Genomic DNA, 24,557 nt, shown 5'->3' on the forward strand with positions numbered 1-24,557 from the left:
CTTTGCGGCTAACTCAGTAAGTTGTCTTTGAGCCAAATTTATGTTATATTGGAGTATCTGCTATTTTTGATAAGTGTATTCTTAAGCTTGCGTATACATATTGTGTACAGATTCTTTGTAATTTTCCATTTTTATGTTTTTTGGCTCGTAGCTGTGGGCCTAACCAGTACCTTTGTAATTTCGTGTTTTCAGTTTTCATCTCCTCTAATGTAACATGGCAACTCCTCTCATGTAAAGGGGCAATTCTTCTTATGTAAGGGGGCAACTCCTTTTTTCTATCGTCTAAATATACATGGAAAACACACAAGTAATCCTTCTTGCCCTTCCGTGTGAGGAACATTCTTCTTATGTAAGAGGGCAACCCATTAGCCATGTTTTGCCGCCAATAACAAGCCAGTTCGCTGCGCCACAATGAAAATGAGTGCATTGGCGCTCCCTGCCTTGCCAATGAAAACAAAGAAGATCATCGCCTATGCAACGAGGTGAATGAATTGGGGAGTGCCGCAAGAAGAGGTAACCTTATTAAAAGTGAAGCAAAAACCCATGCTTGAAGTGACGCCAAGTACACCGTTGCCACGTCTCAACTCGCTTCATCGTCAGGAGCCACATGGCCCGACGTGCCCTTCAACATATACGAATAGTATCGAGTGTCATTAGTGTGCAAATGCAGTGACAGTGATTAGTGAAATTTGTCGACCTGTTGTGACCGAGTGGTCCCTAGTTGTCGCTGTGGCAACAATGTATAGACGTGCTAAGTGCTTAGTGAACTTATTGTCGCCTTGTTGCGACCGCGTGCTGTCGATGTGGCAACAATGTAGAAGTGCCAAGTTTCACCATGTTACGTCACGTGACTCAAGGCTTCCATCATGTTTTTAATGTATATGTATGTTGCTAAATTTAAATTAGTATATATAAGTAGATATATGTATGTGCATACGTGTCGTGAGCCTGACATAGAATGAATCGCTGTGAGGTGTAATCAATTCAAGTTCATTACCTTTAAGTTTCTTATATGTATGTCAGTGACTACTTACTCCGCGGGCTTCATTCATAGATAAGTCGAGTTTTCCTTTCTCTCTTTCTTTGCAATCCACTGTTTGATCTCTTATTGTTTAACCTTGCATTGGCACCATAGCCTCGACCCACAGTATGGATGAAAGGCCTATCTCTAACAGAGTAAGGACTCTTACTGCCAAGGGCAAGAAGTATACCAAGGAATAACTGACCAATATGAACGCCAAATCAAATTGTTTAGAGATGAGGTACAGTCCTTAGTCAGAGAGAAGGACTTTGGTACTAAACTGTACAAAGTTCATGGTGAATACCAGGATACTGTATAGAAGTATCTAGCACACTTAATGCGTGAACGTACTACAGAAAGCCGGATTCGTGCTGAATTAGTGAGTGAGGAAGACAGGAATTTTCCGGCATTCTTTCGACAGGTAATCAGTAATTATGCATCATCTTCCTCAGTCAAAGTCACGGAAGAAAGTCAATTAGGTCAAGCTGTTCCGGTAGCACCAGTGCTAGCGTTGTTGCAATGAGGCAACGGGCCAAAGTTGAGGCCGCTCGTATCAGGGTCAAGTTTGCCGAGCAAGAAGGTCAGCTTTTAAAGGAAAAGGCTGACAAGGAAGCCCAAAGGTCAAGAGAAGAAGCTGAAATGCAAGCCAGGCTTAAAGTCATAGAACAGCAAAGGGAGTTGGAGGTAGCCGAAGCTGAACTTCGGCACCTAGGATCCGAAACTGATTGGGAAACATGCAGTGAACAGGAGCAACTGAAAGAAACAGTTGCTACCCGCACCCAGCTATATGTACAACAGCAAGGGAGTATGATTGATGTTTCCGCTAGTCAGAAAGATCCTGTAGGCCTGAACCCTGAAAGTCCTGTTTTCAAACCCTGTTCTGATCTCAAATTTAACTCACAGCCTGTTAACAATGTTCCATTCAGTTTTGAACCTTGCACCGAGGAAGTAAACGTAAAGCCTGTGCAACCTGCACAGCAACCCATTGCTAACCATAGCATTTCTCTGTCACAACCTGCAGTGAAGCCTTCTTGTAGTAAGTGTCCTAGATCAGGTACATCCTCCAATTATGATGATTTCACTAAGTTTCTCATGCGAAAGGAATTACTCCTAAGCAGACTGTTTAAGTTCGATGATACTGCTGAGAATTATGCTGTCTGGAGAGAAAGATTTGGTGAAGTCATGCAAGAGTTAATCTCACGCAAGGAGGAAATAGATCTGTTAGTTAAGCACCTAGGCCCTGAATCTAAAAAATGGGCCCTTATGATCAGATCCTCAAATGCCAATAACCCAAACATAGCGTGCAGTAGAATCTGGGAATGGTTGAATGACAGGTATGCTGCCCCTGAGATTGTTGAGGCTTCGATTAAAAAGAAGTTAGATAGTTTTCCAAGGTTAACACCTAAAGATACATTCAAATTCTTTGCTTTGTATGACATCCTGTCCCACATAGAAGCTTTGAAAGCTAACCCTGTCTACAGTACTCTCTTTGCCTGTTATGATGCTTCTTCAGGTATCAATCCTATTGTCGCTAAACTTCCATTCTATGTACAGGAAAAGTGGATTAGCAAGGCCATGAACTACAAGACCACCTACAGTGTACCATATCCACCCTTCACCTTCTTTGTGCAGTTTGTGAAGGAAATAGCAAGGGTCAAGAACGATCCATGTTTTGCCATCCATAACTTCGGTGCTGACAGGTCTATGAAATCAGAGAAGCCACCTTCTTTCAGGCTTCCTCAAGTACGTGTGAAGAAGACTGACACCCAGTTGCCGGGTAATAGTAAGACTCCTAAGAAGACCACGGCTGCTGACATGTCTGTTAACGCTGCTAGTTCCACTGATCAAGGTAAAGCAGGGAAAGGGAGGGGTTGCATAATTTAAATTTCTGTAAGGCCTTCCGTACCTTGTCTGTAAGCGAAAGGAAGGATTTCCCTAAATGATAAAGGCATGTGTTATAAGTGTTGTAAAGATGACCATCCTTCTTCCAGCTGCAAAGAAACACTGTTTTGTAAGCTCTGTAAAGCTTCCACTCATGTGGCTGCCTTACACTATGATGAACCCAGAGCAAAAAGAAGTCCTGCTCAAGCTGTAACACAGCATGGAAGGGAGGTTGCTCAAGAGACACCTCACTTCTCTGTAACCGACCAAGTGCCACTTCCTAATGTTCCTACTCCTGTAGTCAAGACTCATGGAGGGGAGGATGCTGCGGTCAATTCGAAATGCACCTTGATTTGCAGTAACCCCACCTCCATGAGTAAGTCCTGCGCCAAGACCTTCTTGGTGAAAGTCTATCCTGAGAGTAAGCCAGAGCTCGGAGTGTGGTGTTATGCCATCCTAGACGATCAATGCAATTGCTCTTTAGCAAAATCTGAGTTTTGACTTGTTTGATAAGCAGAGTAAAAGGGTTTCATGCCGTCTAGCTACCTGTGCAGGCGTAACGGGTGCTTCTGGGCGCACCACCAGAAATTACATCATCATGTCCTGGCATAACTCACATGAGATACATGTCCCTCTGCTAGTGGAATGTGACAACATTCCCAATGTGAAAGAAGAGATACCTACTCCTGCCATAGCTCGTGGCTATACTCATTTGTCCGACCTTGCTGAACATATTCCGCCTTTAGTCCCTGAGGCCGAGATTCTACTCATCATTGGTCGAGATGTACCTTCAGCCCATTACATTTTTGACCAGAGAATCGGACCTGTCAACGCCCCCCTAGCTCAACAGACAAGCCTGGGATGGGCAATCATTGGAGAAGTGTGCCTCCTGTCATTAGCAATTTTAAGACGTCCTTTATACATGATAGGCGTCCCTCCATAGTTGCACCATGTGATAACCAAATTCATGTCTCTGAGGTAAAAGATGATTTATTCAAGGTAACCAAGGATGATGACAAGACTGCCCTGTCGATTGAAGACAGGAAGTTCCTAGATGTCATGAACACAGAATTCCGGAAGGATCAAAGTGGCCATTGGGTCGTGCCACTACCTTTCCGTCCTAATGTTGTAGCCACCAGCAATAATAGAGACTTTGTGTGGCACCGTACACTGTCTCTTCATCGTAGTCTCAGCACAAAGCCTGAAAAATGTAAGCATATGATGGCCTTCATGCAAAATATGTTAGATCATGGGCATGCTGAAGTTGCACCCCCATTGAAGTCTGATCAGAAGTGTTGGTATCTTCCCTTGTTTGGGGTATACCATCCCAAGAAACCTGACAAGATCAGAGTTGTGTTCGACTCTTCTGCTAAATCCAGAGAGTTTTCCCTAAATGACATGCTAATGTCAGGTCCGGATATGATGAACAGCATTCTTGGGATCCTTCTATGTTTCCATCAAGAAGCTGTAGCAGTAGCAGCTGACGTAGAACAAATGTTCTACAACTTGAAGGTGAAGACTGAGCAAAGAGATTACCTCAGATTCTTCTGGTACAAGGATAACGACCCTGATCAAAGGTTGAGTACAGGATGACTGTACACGTCTTCGGAAATACTCCATCCCCCGCCATTGCCACCTATGGCTTACGTAAGTCTGTAGAAAATGCCTCTCCTGAAGTTCGTCATTTCATAGAGAACAACTTCTATGTTGATGATGGGTTAGCATCTCTGCCAGATGCAGAGACTGCTTACAAGTTAATCCAAGACTCTAAGTCAGCACTCCAAGAAGGAGGACATTTGCGCTTGCACAAGATTACTTCCAACAGTAAAGAAGTACTGTCTAAGTTTGCCACCAGTGAGTTGGCTGATAACCTTCAAGAGCTGAAACTAACTTCTGACTCCATGCCTATGCAATCTAGCCTAGGTCTCCTATGGGATATCCAAAAGGATGTATTTGTGTATAGATTTATCGATTCAGAAAAACCTGTAACAAAAAGAGGTATACTGTCTGTTGTAAATAGTCTGTTTGATCCCATGGGCTTCTTAGCTCCAGTAATAATAGTGGGAAAACTACTCCTGAGGGAGATTACTGACCTAAAGTGTGGTTGGGATGAACCCATACCAGCTAAGATCCAGAACAGATGGTCCAGATGGCTAACGTCCTTAAAGAACCTCAAGGACATAAGCATAAATCGTCAGTTCGCTAGTATTTCTTTGTCTCAAGCTCATAGGATAGAGCTTCATACCTTTTCAGATGCCTCCAGAGTAGCAGTAGGAGCCGTATCATATCTTAAAGTTTTTAGTGATACCAAAAGCTACCAGGTGTGTTTTGTGAGGGGACAGGCTAAAGTAGCTCCCAACCATGGTCATACTATTCCCAGGTTAGAGTTATGTGCTGCAGTAATGGCAGTTAATCTCAGTGATTCCATCACAGACTACTTAAACAAAAACTTAGATGCAAAGCATTTTTATTCTGATAGCATGATTGTCTTAGGCGTAGATTTCATGTCTATGTAAGTAACAGAGTAGATCACATTAGGTCGTCCACCAAACCTACCCAATGGCATTATGTACCTAGGGATTGTAACCCAGCTGACCTGGCTACCCGTGGTCTTGAAGTAACTAACCTAAATCAAAGTGATTGGTTGTCAGGTCCCTCATGACATCTGTGGAAGTTTTCCTCTTGTGAGTCCTGAGACAGATAAAGAAGTGAAAGTATCAGACCACACAGCTAAGTCTGAACCTCTTGTCAGTGTAAACAAGAGTAATGTAAAACCTGCAATTGTGTCATTAGCCCAGAGGTTCTCTAAATTCTCCTGTTGGAAGAGACTTGTAAGAGCAGTAGCTCTCCTTAAGCATATAGCCCATTCCTTTAAACAAGGTAACAAGTGTTGCTCAGGTTGGCATTTGTGTAACAAGCATAAGTCACCTAACCAGCTAGAAGATGCAGCTGATCTCATTGTTAAGATATATCAGAAAGATTATTTCTCATCTGTCATGACTAAATTGCAGAGTAAAGTTTGCTTAACTCCTACCAGTGCCATTGAACCCGTCTCCTTATTTAGACCAGAAAGGCCTACTTCGTGTAGGAGGGAGATTGAGCCAAGGCAGCGATGTACTTGGTATGCTTGCAAAGCCTACTATTATTCCAAAGGAATCCCACTTTGGCTTATTGTTGATCCATCACTACCATGAGACAGTGCACCACCAAGGTAGGGTGATGACAGAAGGAGCCATCCGTACAGGTGGGTTCTGGATTTTGGGAGGAAAACGTACCATCTCTAAAGTAATTTCTAAATGTGTTACCTGTAAAAGAGTAAGAGGTAAGGTATGTGTTCAAAAGATGGTGGACTTACCCATTGACAGAGTTACTCCTAACCCACCATTTACCTATGTAGGAGTTGACCTTTTTGGCCCCTGGTATATAAAAACACGGTGCACTAGAAGTTCCTTCCTCGAAAGCAAAAGATGGGGTGTTCTATTCACATGTCTTGTATCCAGAGCTATCCATATAGAGACTGTAGAAGAATTGAGTACTTCTTCCTTTAATAACACCCTTAACCCCTTCCATACGGTGCCGCATACGGAGGCGGCATGAGGAGCAAGTGGATACGCGAGGCTGCCATATTGGCGTCTTGATTATATTTATTGTAGTTGCCCCTGCGTAATGACATACTCTCTAAACTGTCTTCATCACATTTTCTATGGTTATCAAAATTCACGGGTGAAAGAGAGAACGATCGATATAAGCGGTGACTATATTTTATGATGCGAGTATTATTACGACACATCGTACGTCTGGCAGCTAATGCTGCCCGCGAGATTTTGGCCCGTACTGAAGAGGTTAAGAGATTCATCTCTATTCATGGCCCAGTTAAGCTGATGCGTTCTGACAGAGGTACGAACTTTGTAGGTGCCGTCAAAGAACTGAACTTGCCTGCCCTTACTGATGATGGTGGTGATGTAAATATTTTTTTATCAAGTCAAGGTTGTACTTGGTTGTTTAACCCTCCTCACGTTTCCCACATGGGCGGAGCCTGGGAAAGTATGGTTGGAATGGTACGCAACATCACGAATGCAATACTGACTAACCACCAACCCAAAACATTGACACATGAGGTGTTAGTAACTTTCTTTGCGGAAGTGTGTAAGATCGTAAATTCCAGACCTTTAGTTCCTGTTTCATCAGACCCTAGCAGTCCTTTCATTTTGTCTCCGTCTATCCTTCTCACTCAGAAAATTGATATTCCTGTGACTCTTCCTGAAGAGATAGATATTAAAGCAATATACAGGTCATAGTGGAAGCATGTACATCACCTTGCTGAGGAATTCTGGAAGAGATGGAAGAAAGAGTATCTTTCCTCTTTGCAACCCAGAAGAAAGTGGGTTAATTCCTCTCCCAATGTAAAAGTTAATGATATAGTACTGTTAAAGAGTCAAGAGAGTCCCCAAGGTCAGTGGCCTTTGGGTATTGTAAATAAAGTATTCCCTGGCAAGGATAATTTAGTCAGGAAGGTCCAAGTAAGAGGTTTTGTAAACAATAAAGCACATGAATATGTAAGACCCATTTCTGAGCTCGTGTTGTTGTGCCAATAGGCCTTTGTAATTTCCCCCTAGGTAATTTGGAAGGGAGTGTGCCATTACGAGCAGTAACGGGGCCTTTTCCATGATTCTATGTATCTCAAATTTTGCTTATATTTCGTCTTAAGCCCGTTTCCCCTGGAAAAGGTATCAGTTTTGTTTCTGTAATGTTTTTATTTTCAAGTGTATTCCAAGCAGACACTATTTCTGTTTATTTCCAAATTTCTGTAAGTTATCTGCAAGCTGTGCTGCAAGATAACATCCCATTATTTGTACGATGTTTGCCTTTAATTTAGAATAAGATTAAGTTGTGTGAAGATCCTTTGCCGTTTGTGACGTCACGACTGACGACCAACGCCTTTAGTATGCAATAAGAACTCTCAGTGTTTACACCCATTTTTCGACCCTCTTTGCGGCCAACTCAATAAGTTGTTTTTGAGCCAAATTTATGTTATATTGGAGTATCTGCTATTTTTGATAAGTGTATTCTTAAGCTTGCGTATACATATTGTGTACATTCTTTGTAATTTTCCATTTTTATGTTTTTTGGCTTGTAGCTGTGGGCCTAACCAGTACCTTTGTTTTTTCGTGTTTTCAGTTTTCATCTCCTCTAATGTAACATGGCAACTCCTCTCATGTAAAGGGGCAATTCTTCTTATGTAAGGGGGCAACTCCTTTTTTCTATCGTCTAAATATACATGGAAAACACACAAGTGATCCTTCTTGCCCTTCCGTGTAAGGAACATTCTTCTTATGTAAGAGGGCAACCCATTAGCCATGTTTTGCCGCCAATAACAAGCCAGTTCGCTGCGCCACAGGATGGTTTGGACACATGGAAAGAATGAGTGAAGAAAGACTAGTAAAAGAGGTATGGAAGGCAGATGTGGAGGAAGTGAACATGAAGGGACGTCCTAGGATGAGGTGGATGGATGGGATGAAGGGAGCTTTGGGGTAGAGGGGAATGTCTGTTGAGGAAGGACGGGAGAGGACAGAAGATAGGGGTGAATGGAGAATGGTTGTATATGGATGATGTTGTGATGCATGAGGTGGAATGGGTGGGGGGATGGGGGGTGAGGTAGTATATGTGAGCAAATTTTGATGCAGCTCGAAGGGATTTCTCCCTGTCTTCTCCTTTATGCATGGGGAGACGGAGAGGGGGGGGTCGCCCATTTAATGAAGTGGCCTTGCTGTGGATGTGCTGTGTCTTGCGACACTGCTTCTGACCCAGGGCATTGGACGAGGTGCAGGGATGACCCGTCATTCAGGAGGTACTAAGATGAGAGGGAGGGTCGAGGGTTGTGGAGTGTATTCAGGGATGGAATGGGTGGGAATGATTTTATGCCTTTTCCTTTTTGGCTACCTCCTTTGTAAGGGGGAAAAAGCCTTGGTATATGTATGTATATATATGGTTAAATTGCCAAACAGCGAGAAATTCAAACATATATGGATACAAAAAGAAATGAGCAATGAGGAAAAAGAAAAAGACAAAGCTCTTAGAATTTAAGCCAATGATGGAAATAAGAAAAGAACAGATGGAAAAAATGAGTTTGTTTTGGGAGTGCTGGACTTGAGACTGAAAAAAATGGTACATCAGAAAAATGGAAACTTAAAACCAAAAAGGAAAAGAAAATATGAAACTAAAAGTGGTATACACAAATATCAATAGCATGATCTCGAATCAATGAACTAAATGACTATCTAGAAATAGAAAAACCTGACATCATGGGAATAGTAGAGACAAAATTGAAAGGATCTCTAGCATTGTGGGACATGGCCTAAACAACCACTGGGTGAAAAATAGAACAGACAAGGAGGGAGGAGTCGTATGATATTGACCAAAAAAGGGTCTACATGTGACAAAGATTAATGAAGGCCAAGGCAGTGTAGAATTAATCATGATCAAAATTGTAAACAAAAAGATGAAAAGCAGAATATTTGTAGCAGTGAATGTACCACCAAAAATACATGCATGGTCAGATAGCGAATATTCCAAACTACTGGAAGACACAAAGAATGTGCTAAATGAGATACTGAAAGAGGGTAGAGACATAGTAATCAGGGTGATTTTAATGCAAAGGATATAATCTGAGAAGAAATGAGTTAAAGTGGGAGATGAACTTTGGAGCAACATTCTACTGGATATGACCGTTGAATACACCCTATCACAATGGATTAAGGTAAATACTAGATATAGAAACAATGAGGAACCGACAAAACTAGAATTGATATTAACTTCTGAACCACATATTGTGAACAAAATGGAGTATAAAACACCAATTGGAAAGAGTGACCATATACTAAGAGTTTGAATTAAAAGAACAGAACAATGTAGGTAGGAATGATAAACATAGAGAAGGAAGATTAATGTACAACAAAATGGATTTTGTAAAACTAAGAATATTTTTCCAAAACACAAACTGGGATAAATTCTCTAAAGAGGAAACAAAGATGGAAGACAAATGGAACATTTTCAAAGTACAAGGAATTAACAAATATGTACCAAAAAAAGAAACAAAAAGATTTATATAAATCTCTCTGTAGGATATAATGTCACTGGTAGGATATAATGTCACTGGAGGACAAAATATAATTTTAGAAAGGGATGCCGGACATAATGTCACTGAACGACGGGAGGCCGGCGTGAATCACGGTGACGTAGGGGGACAAAATGTACAAAATAGATCGGATGACCGTAATCGACCAGATGTCCGTGATGGGGGAAATGTTAATTTTGATAGGAGAAATGTTAATGAGGCATTGAATGTCAATGAAGGACCAAATAATAATAATATAGAGCAAGGCATAAATAAAAAACAAAATGATAATATAAGACATGATATTGAAACTCAAAATGTGTCAAAAAGAAATAATCAGGAGTTTCTTAAAACTATGTACTTTAATGCTCGTAGTATTAGGAACAAATTTCAAGAAATACAGGCGTATGTCAAAAGCGAAAATCTCGATATGATAGGAATAACTGAGACATGGTTAAATGGTACAGAGTTCGAAGCTGAATTTAATATTGCGGGATTTAAACACTTTCATCAGGATAGAAACCACAAGAAAGGTGGGGGTGTTCTATTGTACGTTAAAAACAATGTTCATGCTTGTGTTTTAGAGAAAGTGAAACAGGATGCATATGACAGTTTGTGGGTTGAGTTAACCCAAACAAATGGACAAAAAATGAATATAGGTGTAATATATAGGCCAAAGACATTATCATTAGCAGACGACAAACTGTTATTTCAAGAACTGTCTAGTTTCTGCAACCGGGATTTATTGATAATGGGTGATTTCAATTTTACTGACATTGATTGGATGACCCTTGAACATGGCCATATAGGTAGTCGCTTGATTGATTTTCTTGGTGACAATTACTTAATTCAGCATGTAAAAGAGCCCACAAGATATGGAAACTTACTCGATTTATTGATCACTAGCCGCGAAAGCATGGCAACTGATGTAGAAGTCGGTGAATCTGTTGCAAATAGCGATCACAACTTAGTCAGATTCAAACTCCTAAACAATTTTAGCCTCCAGACTTGTGCTTCTAAAATACCCGATTTCAGTAAAGCTCAGTTCATAGAACTACGTCAGGAGCTTCAGCTTACAGATTGGGAGGAAAAATTAAACGAAAGGCCTGTAGATCAGATGTGGGAAATATTTCAAAATACGCTCACTAAGATGATTCAAACTTACATTCCTTTTAAGGACAGACGTCCCCCAAATCAGGCTCGCCCAAAGTGGCTCGACAAAGAAACTGAAAAAAGTATTGCTAAAAAGAGACAGGCTTATAAGAAATATAAGTGCTCGGGTGCATCTAATGACTATGAAAGTTATGTATCAATACAGAGAGATTTAAAAAAGACAATAAGAAAAAGAAAACGACAATACGAAATGAACATCGCTGAGAAATCCAAAGAGAATCCCAAAGAATTCTATAGTTACATTAGAGATAAAAAGGTTGTTAGGAATCACATTGGTCCACTATTATCTGCTGACGGTCAACTTGAATATTCAAATGAAGGAATGTGTAATCTCTTAAACAATTATTTTAGCTCGGTATTCGTAAACGAAACACCTCAAAGTGAATTCCAAACTGAAACCTGTGAAAAGTCTGGGGTAAACTTACTCACTACGGTAAATATAACAAAAGAAACAATTAAAAGGTGTATAGACAAACTCAAAGTTAATAAAACACCAGGGCCTGACGGTTGGCATCCAAGAATCTTAAAGGAAATGAAAAATGAGATTGTTGTTCCATTAGAAATTATTTTCAAGAAATCCATCATATCCGGAGATGTCCCAAGAGAATGGAAGCTAGCTAACGTTACTCCCATATTCAAAAAAGGTGACAAAAAGAAACCAAATAACTATAGGCCTATTAGTTTGACTTCGATCGTAGGAAAAATAATGGAAACTATCATCAGAGATGCTATCGAATATCATTTAGAAAGTAACTGTTTGATAAATGATAGCCAACATGGTTTCAGACGGAAACGTTCTTGCGTGACTAACTTACTCGAATTCTACAACACAGTTGTCTCGAATTATGACAAAAGAAACAATATAGATTTAATATATCTAGACTTTGCAAAAGCTTTTGATACCGTCCCACACGAAAGACTACTTACTAAACTAGCTTTGCATGGAATAAGTGGTAGCCTATTAGGTTGGACTAGTAATTGGTTGAAAGGTCGAAAACAGAGAGTTGTTTTAAATGGAAAAACTTCTGGATGGAAAAGTGTTGCAAGTGGAGTTCCTCAGGGTTCCGTTCTTGGGCCACTTCTATTCATAGTATATATAAATGATATAGACCATGGACTAAAATCTACTGTTTCCAAATTTGCTGATGATACAAAACTGTGCGGAGTGGCAAATGATCACTCAAACCAATTAGATATTCAAGAAGATTTAGATAAATTACAGCAATGGTCTGAAAAGTGGCTAATGAAATTTAACACAAGTAAATGCAAGGTAATGCACATAGGTAAAAATAACAGCAAGTACGATTACAAGTTATTTGGAAATTCGTTAACAAAAGTGGATAGTGAAAAAGATCTCGGCGTAATTATCAGTAACGACCTCAAATCATCCAAGCAGTGTATTTCAGCCTCTGAGAAAGCAAATAAGATTCTGGGATTGATTGCGCGATCTTTTGATTTCAAAAGTCCATCACTCATTAACAAGCTATATAAATCGTTAGTTCGTCCACATTTGGAATATGCTGTTTCCGTATGGTCACCGAATCTCATTAAAGACATTGACAGACTGGAAAAAGTACAACGGCGAGCCACAAAACTGATTCCAAATATCAAAAATAAATCATACGAAAATCGACTTAAGCACATGAATCTGTTTTCCCTAAAAAAGCGTAGACTCAGAGGTGACTTGATACAGGTCTTTAAGATTTTAAAGGGAATTGACAACATCAAAAGTGACCAAATTTTCACATTGAATGAGAATCAGACAAGAAACAATGGTCTCAAACTGTCCGGAAATAGATTCAATTTGGAAGTAGGTAGAAACAACTTTGCCAACCGTGTAGTTAATGAATGGAATAAACTTCCTGCACAGGTAGTGCAATGTAGTTCAGTTCGAAGCTTTAAGAATCATTTAGATAAATACCTAAGTAAGATGCTGTAATTATTATAATTTATGTTATATTAATTGTTTTTGTTTTGTTATAATTTGTCTGTCTGATTTTCATTTATTATTAGTTATATGTCTATTTATTTTCATTTAATATTTACCTGTTTGTTTGATATTCAACTATACCAATTCATTTATCTATGTATTTTAATTGTTATTTACATTGTTATAGTTTTAATTTATTATTAATATGATTTTTTTTTTTTTTTTTTTTTTTTTTTTTTTTGCATCCGACCTAGATATGGATCAAAAGGTCTCCTGTCGGCATGCTTTGCCTTTGTAATCCTTTGTAGTGTTGGTATAATAAAAGGTGTAGTGAGGCTAGAGACAGGAGAGACAAAGCCTAGAAAAAAATTGAAAAAAGACAAAAAAAAAAAAAAAAAAAAACCATCCAAATGGCAAACATATATAAAACTTAGGAAAGAATATGTGAATATATGCGGAAAAGAAGAAAAAAATTATGAAAAAGATACTTTAGACAAATGTAAAGATAAATCTAAACTATCTTACTAATATATAAATGAAAAGCTTAAGGATAAACACGAAATAGTGAAATTGCGTAAAGGAGATAAAGAATATATAGATGACACAGAGATGGCAAAAGTTATGATCAGACATTTCAGGTCTGTTTTTACAATTGAGAGCTCACAATTTTGGGAAGATGGACAACAAGAAAGATCACCTATAATGAAAGAAATAAAGGTAACACAAAAACAAATAAGAGACCAAATTAAAAAACCTAGATGTCAGGAAATCGCATGGACCAGATGGAATTGCAAATTGGATACTGAAAGATTGTATAGATGAACTGAAAGATAAACTACACAAGATAATAGACTTCGCACTCAAAGAAGGAAAGGTATTGCGAGATTGGAAAGATGCAAACATAGTACCAATATATAAAGGAGGAAATATGGAAGATCCTACAACTTCAGACCAGTATCCCTTGCAAACACAGTAGCAAAAATATGCAAAAAAGTCATCAGAAACAAATGGACCAAACACTTGGAAGAAAATAAAATAGTAAACCCTAAACATTTTGGCTTTAGAAGTGGAAGAACGTGTACCACAAACCTAATCTACTTTTACTTAAGATTAATTGAGATAATACAAGAAAGAGATGGCTGGGCAGACTGCGCCTTCTTGCATTTGTAGAAGGCATTCGACAAAGTACCACATAAAAAATTAACAAGAAAAATTGAAAAAATAGGAGGAATACTAGGTAAGTTGCTGGAATGGATGAAGGATTTCTTAACTGGGAGAAAAATGAGTGGTACTTTGTGACAAAAATTTGAACTGGGAAGATGTGAAAAGTGGCATCCCGCAAGGCTCTGTATTCACTCCTTTAATGTTTGCCATATATATAAATTATATGGATGAGGGAGTAAATTGTTACAAGAAATTCTTTGATGACGATGCCAAATTACTAAATTAAGTAAGAACAGAAGAAGATTGCAGATCGCTACAAGAAGACCCAAACAAAATATGGGAACGGAGTCAGAGATATGAGATGAACTTCAACATTAAGAAATGTAGCATAATGGAATTTGGAAAAAACAAAAACAGAGTATTGAGCCAATATAAAATTGGAAACAAAGAAGTCAAAAAAGTCGATTCAGAAAGGGACCCGGGAGTAATCATCTCAAGTGACTTGACCGATAAACTTGTCAATAAATTATTTGGAGGGACTTATAAATTATTAAGATCAATGATAGTGGCCTTCAACTACATAGATGAGGAGATGGTAAAAAAAATAGTGGTTACACTGGTAAGACCTAAACTAGAATATGCTGCAACACTGTGGGCGCCTAGTACAAAGAAGAACGTAAGAAAATTAGAAAGAATCCAAAGAGCAGCAACAAAAATGGCACCTAGACTGTCAACTTTGACATACGAACAAAGATTGGAGAAATTACATCTGTCAACACTGGAAAAGAGAAGAGAAAGAGGTGATTTGTTGACCATTTACAGCATTATGAAAGGGTTGGAAATTCTTGATAGAGACAACTTATTAAAGTGGGACAAAAGAGGGAGAAAAAAAAAAAAAAAAGGCCTTCCACATAGAGTGATTGATGTCTGGAACAAATTAATTGGGGAAACAGTGAATGCCAGAACTATACATGATTTAAGAATAAACTGGATGTGGAGAGATACAAAAATGGGTCACTACGAGCACAGCTCTCGTCCCGTAAAATACAACTAGGTAAATACAGAGCATATGAGAAGAAATATTTTTGGGCCATGTCAATTTATCATCCATTCATAACTACTTTTGTCTAACATCTATGTTTTGCCCCTTCCTTCCCTCCTCAACAAACATTCCTCTTTCATTTAATGTCCCCTTCACTCCATTCATCCATCTCATTCCTGGTCTTCCCCTCCAGTTTATCATCCACTTCCACTTTCCAGTGTTCATTTACTCAATTCCTTCTATTTCCATAAACCATCCCAGTATTCTTTGGTCAATTCTAACTGCCATCTTTCCATTCCTGCTTTCTGCTTCACCTCATTTATATCCATCCTCATAACCCCCCACCATAATTTCTATAATACTTCATCTCAAATATACTTATGCTTTACCTTTGTCTCTGCTCCATATAGTTATTGCAAGCTCAATCACCTCATATTTCAATGCTTGACATTAACAATCCATAGATGACACCATACTGAGTGACTTGTATTTACCTAATTGTAGTATACATGAAAGGAGCAATTCTTGTTGGGTCCTGTCTCCTATTCTCTAATTTTCTAACATACCTTGACTCAGATTCATGTACAGTTCTGACTTAATCTATATCTTTCACTTCCGATTATCATATTGTTACGAACACGTAAAGTGCCTCTTGTAAATTACCTCGTTCGGGTAGTTTACGATTAGCAGAGGTAGTTAGGCAGGCAGTCAAGGAGGAGGGGGAGGTGGAGAAGAGGCGATGTCGTAACCAAAATACAGTGGGACGGTCAGATTGTGCTTGTAGCCTAAACGAACTGTGTCGTACGACTGAAGACATCGCCTCAAGCCGTGAATTCTTGCGCCCCCCTTTGCCTATTATTGATAATTTAGTTACGTTGCCTGCATACAAACTGGAACAGTCGAACTGTGCTTCTTTTTTTATATTTACATGAATGTGTATATCCTCATTGTATAGACAAAGACCATGTTTGTTTGCCCTGCATTAATATAAGTGACCAAGGAGGATCGTGTGTTTTTGTTCTCTCATACCATCTTTGTCGTCGCTACTGGGCTTGGCGAGTCTTAGAAGTTGTGTTTGAACGACATTGTCCGGAGCCGTTCGAAGGAGCCCGGGGTGTTCGTTTCACTGGTGTCAGAAGTGGGATATACCAAGCCTTAGTAGCTGCCGCAAAGGTGGTTTGAGTGACCACGGAAAAAGGAAGTTGTGTGCTATTCCTTTAGTGAATTTCGAAAATGGCGGAAGGTCCCGGTGATGTTAATCGGTCCATTTGGAGATACTTCAAGCCCTGCAGGAAAATATGCAGGCGGTACAAACTAGCGTACAGAGGGATATGCAGGACAGTTGTGTGCAGGGGTTGCGTAATCAGCTGTTAGGCTGGAAAGACGAGCTGAAACAGTTCACGGTGGCTAGTTGCACTGATGTGAAGAATGAAGTTAACCCCTTCCATACAGTGCCGCACACATAGGCGTCATGAGGAGCAAGTGGATTCGCGACGCTGCCATATCGGTGTCTTGATTATATTTATTGTAGTCGCCCCTGTGTTTTTACATTCTCCCAAATGCGCCCTGAATCCCATTCTCTGTGGTTTTCAAAATTCGTGGGTGAAAGAGAGAACGATCGATATAAGCGGTGACTATATTTTATGATGCGAGTATTATTACGACACGTCATACGGCTGGCATTGGCTGCTGCCTGCGAGATTTAAGTCCCGTACCGAAGTGGTTAAAGAGGAATTGGCTGAGGTGAAGCGGGACATGAAAGGGAAAGTGGCAAAGTTGGAAGAACAGCTGCAAAATATAGAGGTGTCTACAAAGCCGGACAACCCGACTTCGAGGATGGGAACTCCGGTAGAAAACGCAGACGGTGACGTCAGCAGCGAACTGGGCACTAATGTTCGGCGGAGACAACGTGCTTCGGAAGAAAACTGTTGTGCTTCCCCTGATGCCTCTTCCGTTAAACTTGCCCCAGGCCCACTGTCGCCATGCTGTTCCCGGAATAGGCGGAAACCACAGGAGTACGATGGACAGGTACCATGGGACGCCTACCTGGCTCAGTTTGAGCTACTGGCTGGAGCCCAGGGTTGGAGTCGGGACGAACGAGCCATACAACTCGTTTCCTCGTTGAAAGGCCCCGCCGTGGAGGTGCTAAGCCAGTTGAATCCTCAACAACGCACCTCCTACCCCTGTATTGTTGCTGCGCTGGAACGCAGGTATGGCCATCTCCACCAGGCTGAGGCATTTCGTGCTAGTTTTTGGACTAGGATGAGGGCGCATAGGGAACCTCTGCAACAGCTGGCCCAGGACTTAGAACATCTGGTGAGGAGGGCGTACCAAGGAGCCTCGGAGGATGTGACAACCGTGCTGTTAAGAGACCAGTTTCTGAGGCGTTAGCTCGGGCTCTAGAGTTCAAGTCGTTTGTGAGCACGAGTAACCCGAGACGTGACATGGGTACAGGGACACCAATGTTACGTGCCAGAAGGAGCATCACAAGGAAGACGACCATCGGAAATGGTTCCTATAAATTTGCTGGTACGTGTTGGAAGTGTGGCAAAGAGGGACATAAGAAGAGGAAGTGTACCGAGCAGCCCCGCTCCCATTCCTTGGAGAGAGGAAGGTACGTGTACGAGCCATGCTGCTGGGGATGTGGACAGCTGGGCCATTATTCTAATGAGTGCACGCAAATGAGGACCGGCAACAAGACTGCTTGGGCGGAAAACGACGCCAGGCTGGAGATAGGGGCCCGATCCCAGCCGGAATCCTACAGGCCCCACTCCCGCTGAGATGCCGCGAATCTGCTCCCCAGACTGTGCAGGTGGAGGGCACAGTGGATGGTGAGCCCTGTCGACTCACCGTAGATTCAGGATCAGGGAAGACGTTTGTGAGGACCGAGATAATAGGGGGGCGCCATATCCCGATGGCGACAAAACAATTGTGTGGAGTGACTGGTCCACTGCGATAGGATGTGGAAATACCATGGACGAGGGAACTTTTCTTGGGACGAAGAGATGAACCCAGCTATCCCCCCATGGGATGACTCTTCGGAGCAACCGGGGCTACTGCCGGATACCAGCGGGGATGGAGAAGACGTGGCGAATGATGCGAGCAACGACGCGGAGTTGGGCGTGCCTCTAGACCCTCGGGACATCGAGCGAGATGCCAGGCCGACGAGATCCCGACACCCCCCTCGTTATCTGGAAGACTTTGTGATTGAGTGAGTTAGGGATGGAAGGGTCGTCCATATTTGAAAGGAGGGGGCAGTGTTACGAACACGTAAAGTGCCTCTTGTAAATTACCTCGTTCGGGTAGTTTACGATTAGCAGAGGTAGTTAGGCAGGCAGGCAAGGAGGGGGAGGTGGATGAAGGAATTGAATGCTATATAAACTTCTTTGCAGATGATGCGAAACTATTGAAGCGAGTGAGTAATGAAGATTGCAAATCATTTCAGGAAGACCTGGACAAATTCTGCAGTTGGAGTAAAAAGAAAGAAGCGAATTTCAACATTAAAAAAATGTAGTATAATGGAATTTGGAAAAAGTGAAAATAGAATATCTGGTCAATACAAAATTGGAACAAAGGAAGTTACAAAAGTAAACTCAGAAAGAGACCTAGGAGTAATTATCACAAAAACATGACACCAGACAAACATGTAAACAAAATAATTGGAGAAACCTACAATTTAATAAGATCAATGAAAGTGGCCTTGGACTACATGGACAAGGAAATTATAAAAAGAATACTAGTTACAATGATAAGACCAAAATCAGAATATGCAGCGTCACTATGGACACCCATTAAAAAAAAGAAAAAAAAAAAAAAAAAGGAAAGAGAAAAGAAAAAAAAAAAACATAAAAGAAATTAGAAAGAATTCAAAGAGCAATAACAAAATTGGCACCAACACTTAGCAAGTTGACATACAACAATAGGACAAACTAAACTTATTAACTCTGGAGCAAAGAAGAGAAAGAGGCAATTTGATAACCATCTACAGAATTATGAAAGGGATGGAAATCTTTGATAGGGATGATCTACTTAATCTCTTCACTCCGGGGCACATTGCACGTCTGGCAGCATTAGCTGCCCGACGTGCGATGTTGCGTCATAATAATCGCATTATAAATAATAAAGTCAGTGCTCAATCGTTCATTCTCTTTCACCCGTGAATTTTGATAACCATAGAAAATATGATTAAGCCAGTTTAGAGAGAATGGAGGTTATGTAGGTACGACTACAATAAATATAATCAAGATGCCGACGTCGGCATCATCGCATACCCACTTGCTCTTCATGTCGCCTACGTAGGCGTCACCGTATGGAAGTGGTTAAGGGGACCGGCTGGTCAAGAATCGATGAAAATTGGGACAAAAATGAAAAACTGGGAAAAAAATTCTACGTTTGCGTATGGCAATCGACAGTCTGTATATGGAGTATTTCATCAAAATTCGCCTTATTTTCATAGTTATGGCAAATAAACCCCCTCCTCCCCCCAACTCGACCCCATCTCGGCCCTATGATACATATTGGTCAGTACAATATATATATTATTGCAATAAATAATAATAATTTGTAATGATTGAGTGCTATTGCTAGTGACTTCTGGCAACTCTGTCTCTGTACCAGAGGTTATATATAGACCCCAGCAAGCGATAAACAATAGACGGAGATTGAGTGATACGCTCCACTGCAAGCCACCATCACTCGTCCTTTTGTCATTTGACAAGCTGTTATACTAATTTTGAGATGCCACATCCTCACAAGCAAACCAAACACCTTCAGGAAGCTAGGAAGAGGCAAGAATTACGAAGTAAGCAAGCAGAAGATAAATGTGCAGTGCCATCCACAAGCACAATCTCCCGTCCCGGATATCCTTCCTCTACCACGCCTCCCACGCCTTCCTCCTCCACCACGCGTCCCATTTCTCAATCCTCCACTTCTCCAACCTTCTCCACCACTCCAGCTGTTTCTGAAGAAGGTGACACAGCATACAAATCTTGACGTATAAATATACCAAAGGAAATATTGAATGTTTCTGCAGATGCAGGAAGATCAAAGACAGTTGATGAGTCTGAGGAAGAAGAAACCCAAAACTGTGAAAAAAAAAACAAAGAAAAGTGTAAAAGAATATGCTCCTGGAACATTCAACTGAAAACCTGGCAACAATGACACCCTAATGTAATAACCTGCCTAAAATGCAGGTGGGGACCAGGAGCCAGAAGACAGAAGATTATATGACTGGACATCAACATATATGACTGAATATGAATAAATTTTATTTTAAATATTATCAACATTCAAGCCTAAAAAACTAAATAAGGAAATGCCATGATATCCCATATTTATATTAGTATGCAGGGGTTCTTTTTTTCGTTTAGGAATGTCCCCTGTGGGGCTACAAGGAGAAGGATGCCTAGTCCCAATCCCCGTCCCTTTCTTCTTGCCTCTTACGATCCAAGTAGAAATACTTGGTGGCAGTATTCTTTTCCCCCACCAGGGCAGTGGACAAGGTGCAGGGATGACCCATCATCCAGGAGGTGCTAAGATAAGAGGGAGGGTGGATGGGTGTGGAGTGTATTCAGGGATGGAATGGGTGGGAATGATTTTATGCTTTTTCCTTTTTGGCTACCTCCCTTGTAAGGGGGAAAAAGCCTTGGTATATGTATGTATGTATGTAGGGGTTCAAAGTTAGTGAAAACTTTGACAGCCCGTATCTCAAAACCCAAGTTTTATACCTTCAAACTTCTACTCCTCCATAACATCTTAATCAATTTCAATGAAAATTCACACATAATATGTCTAAATCTGCCTGATTTATGAAATAATCATTTTTTTTAATATCTGAAAGGGTTAATTTTTGCCAACAAAAAAAATTCCCTATTTGAAGGGGGACGGGGTGGGAAAAAAAAATTAAAGTTCCACAAACTAATTACTTTAACTAAAATTTCTCTCTATTAGTTTGAAGGTTTGGATGAGGTCCTTCCACCATATTAATTTCATTCATGTAGAGCAATTATTATAGGAGGAGTAGCCATTTCAATATTATCAATCTTTTGGAAAGGGAGGTGGGGGGGCAAAACATGAAAGGGTTGCAGATTAGTTTTTTTGGGTTAGGAAAGATGTTTATGGTATCCCTAACTCCTGGCATAAATTTCTGTGCAATAACCCAACTAATAAAGATTTTCATCTGTTGATCAGCCGGTCCCCTTAAATGGGACAGAAGGAATACATGAGGACACGAGAAGAAACTTAAGAAGGACAGTTACAGAAGAGATCTGAAAAAGAACAGCTTTCCACACAGAGTGATAGATACATGGAATAAATTGAAAGAGAAAATCAGTGAGTGCTAAAACTATACATGACTTTAAGAAAGGACTGGACGTGGAAAGATACAACTGCAGGTCACTACAGGCACAGCTCTTCTCCCACAAAATACAACTAGGTAAATATGGAAAATGTATTTCTTCACATCCTCTCAACATGTGGTCTTTCTTAATTTACTTCCATGACCTCACCCTCCCATCTTTAATCAGGGGATCTCAGGAGATATATCACCCTTCATCCACAAAGAGCCAAGATGAGGGAAACAATGGGTGGTGGATGGAAGTGGGTGTGTACCTTGGCTGGCTACAAGAGAACACATTCTAGATACCCCTAAAGTTTTTGTCACATAAATGGTTCCCACACTTTCAAAAGCTCCCTTAAAAAATTAATTCTTCTCATTCCCTATTAAGAACAAGGTTATCTCACCTGTTCCAAGAACACATTTCTTGTATTCTCTTTTGAATTGTGGAGAGTTTGGGTTGTGTGGTAAGAGGAAAAACACCAGGTACTCCTTCCATAAAGGTTGGGTTCTTTTTGTTCTTCTCTCTTCTCTTTCCACCTCCACCACTCCCATTCATACTATTACCATCATCATCTGTATCATCACTCTCTGAAATCAAAGGCATAAAGAATATGTTATATGCTGCTGAAATGTGTAATTATGGAATCAACATCAATGATGACTTAACACTATTTTGCGATTATTAGAAAGAGTTCAGGGTTGCATTTCCTGGTGGAGCCAGGGATGTTGATTGATTCTGAAGACGGGCTGCACAAAGATCATTCTCTCTGATGTCCATCTAACAGCACTGGCACAAGCAGGTACTCACTGTTGTTTCCAAATGAGATTTAATGTGGGATACTAAAGTTAAAAGTGGATCAGCATTCCTCTATGAATGGAGATCAGTCTCCAAACATAAAAGAATCCAGTGACTTGTGGTCAATACAGATGTCAACAAAGTCATTTAGTACGGACTACAAACAACCTATGTAGTTTATAATCCAGTACTGGGTTAACTAGAGGCAAATACTCAACACACAATGACATACCAGTGTGGTTGCTTCTTCGTTATTACCTATTAGTGGTTTTACAATACAAATATAAATTTCATATCTATATTTGGACTGTAAAACCACTACTAGGCAATAACTTACACATGAAGGGGTGATTGTGTCTACAACATTGTATGGGATAGAGACTTGGAATTTAAGAGAGGCAAAAAGGAGAAATTTAAATGTCTTTGAGATGAAATGTCTGAGAAGTATGGTAAGGATTACAAGGTTAGATAGAGTTAGAAATAAGGTGAGGAGGAGAGGAGGGGTGGAAAGGGAACTGATGAAAGATTATTGTGATGATCTGGACACATGGTAAGAAAGAGTGGAGAAAAATTAGCATAAGAGGTGTGGAAAGCAGTGATGGATGGAGTGAACTTGAGTTGACGACTAAGGATGAGATGGATAGATGGGGTGAAAGAGGCTTTGAGCAAGAGAGGAATGTTCAGCAAGGAAGGGAGAAGGCAGAGGATAGGGGTGAATGGATGATGGTTATGGATACATATTTTGATGCAGCCTGAAGAGATTTCACCCAGTCTTCTCTATTTTCTGCATGAGGGAACAGGGAAGGGGGTTGTTGTATAAGTGAAGTGGCCTGGCTATGATGTGCTGCATCTTGCTGCATTGCTTTTGACCCAGGCAGTGGGCAGGTGACAGGGATGACCCTTCATTCATGAGGAGATAAAATTAAGAGGGAAACAATGGTGGTGGGTGGGAGTGGATGCATGCCTTGACTTAGCTACCTTCCTTATATGGGGAAGAACCCCTTGGTATATAGATGGATGGACAGTACAAGTGCAAACTCTATATATTACCCCATTTTCAATAATTTTCTCTATTTGAAGAGGATGATCATCTATGGTAACCCTCCCTCTTCATTCACTTGAAAACTTACACAACAGACAAAAAGAAATCCCTTTGGATAACATCAATTTCTCATCCATTCAGAACCCCTCACTCATATATTTTGTCCTCTCTCTCCCCTCCTTGACAGGTATTCCTCTTGAATCCCCACTCTGCCTAACTTCCTCATTTCTCACTCTATCCATCTTCATAACCCCTACCACACCTCCCAAACACTTATTTTCTCTGCCTTCCTTACATTCTAAGTCTTTGGCTTATCCAGTGCTGTCAACAAAATCCCTCCTTCATATACCTATTTGCATTCATCCCCAGACACCTATTTCTCATGACATTTTTAAATAATTCCCACGAGTCCACTGCTGAACAAAGACCTTTCTCATACTATTCCATGATTTGCATGACTGTGCCAGCTACTGCCACATCATTCCTACAAAAAGTCTATTTTCTCCCTCCACCTTCTGCCTGGTCTCCCTCTTCCATACTTCCCATCTCTCAGTGTACAGTCAGTAACACACTTGCTCTATCACCCACCATTCTTTTGGAATAATTTCCTAGTCGAACTCCATTTTCTTTTATCATCACTACAATATCTTTCACTCAAGTCAGATCTCTGACCCAACTTGCCCTCTTCCTGTTTTCTAGTGTTATTTCAAGCACTGATATCTTCCTCAGCCCACTCCTCAGCTTTATCCCAACCTCTGTCAATTTCCACACGCACACACAAACACGCTGAACACGAAGGAAACCAGCTGTTATTGTATGGGACGGGTAAGCTGTGGTACTCGGGTGACCGGTAAAAGAAATCCAGTTCTTGAAAAAAGTATAGTTTTGGCAAAATGGAGAATGAAAACGAAGAGAGAAAAATAAACGCACCAACGAAAAGAATACTGGATATAAGCATAGTGGAAAGTCCAAGAGGCGTTATCCCAAAAAGACATTGTTTGATAGATACTCCAAGGAAAAACCAAAGGTGGGAAAATAAGTTTTTCAGGATTTCAAA

General features: G+C 40.5%; 1 protein-coding gene across 5 annotated transcripts in view; it reads right to left on the reverse strand.

Moving 5' to 3' along the window:
• Positions 1–24,557, reverse strand: part of LOC143022079 (mRNA-capping enzyme-like) — a 268,589-nt gene that overhangs the window by 136,966 nt on the left and 107,066 nt on the right. For all 5 annotated transcript variants that reach the window (XM_076180040.1, XM_076180038.1, XM_076180036.1 and 2 more), the window contains exon 6: positions 22,067–22,250. In XM_076180040.1, coding sequence (XP_076036155.1) covers positions 22,067–22,250 — 184 coding nt within the window. The remainder of the gene's footprint in view (positions 1–22,066; positions 22,251–24,557) is intronic.

Source organism: Oratosquilla oratoria, chromosome 43 (genome assembly GCF_046742065.1).
Source record: "Oratosquilla oratoria isolate Oo_2021 chromosome 43, ASM4674206v1, whole genome shotgun sequence".
Taxonomy (NCBI): domain Eukaryota; kingdom Metazoa; phylum Arthropoda; class Malacostraca; order Stomatopoda; family Squillidae; genus Oratosquilla; species Oratosquilla oratoria.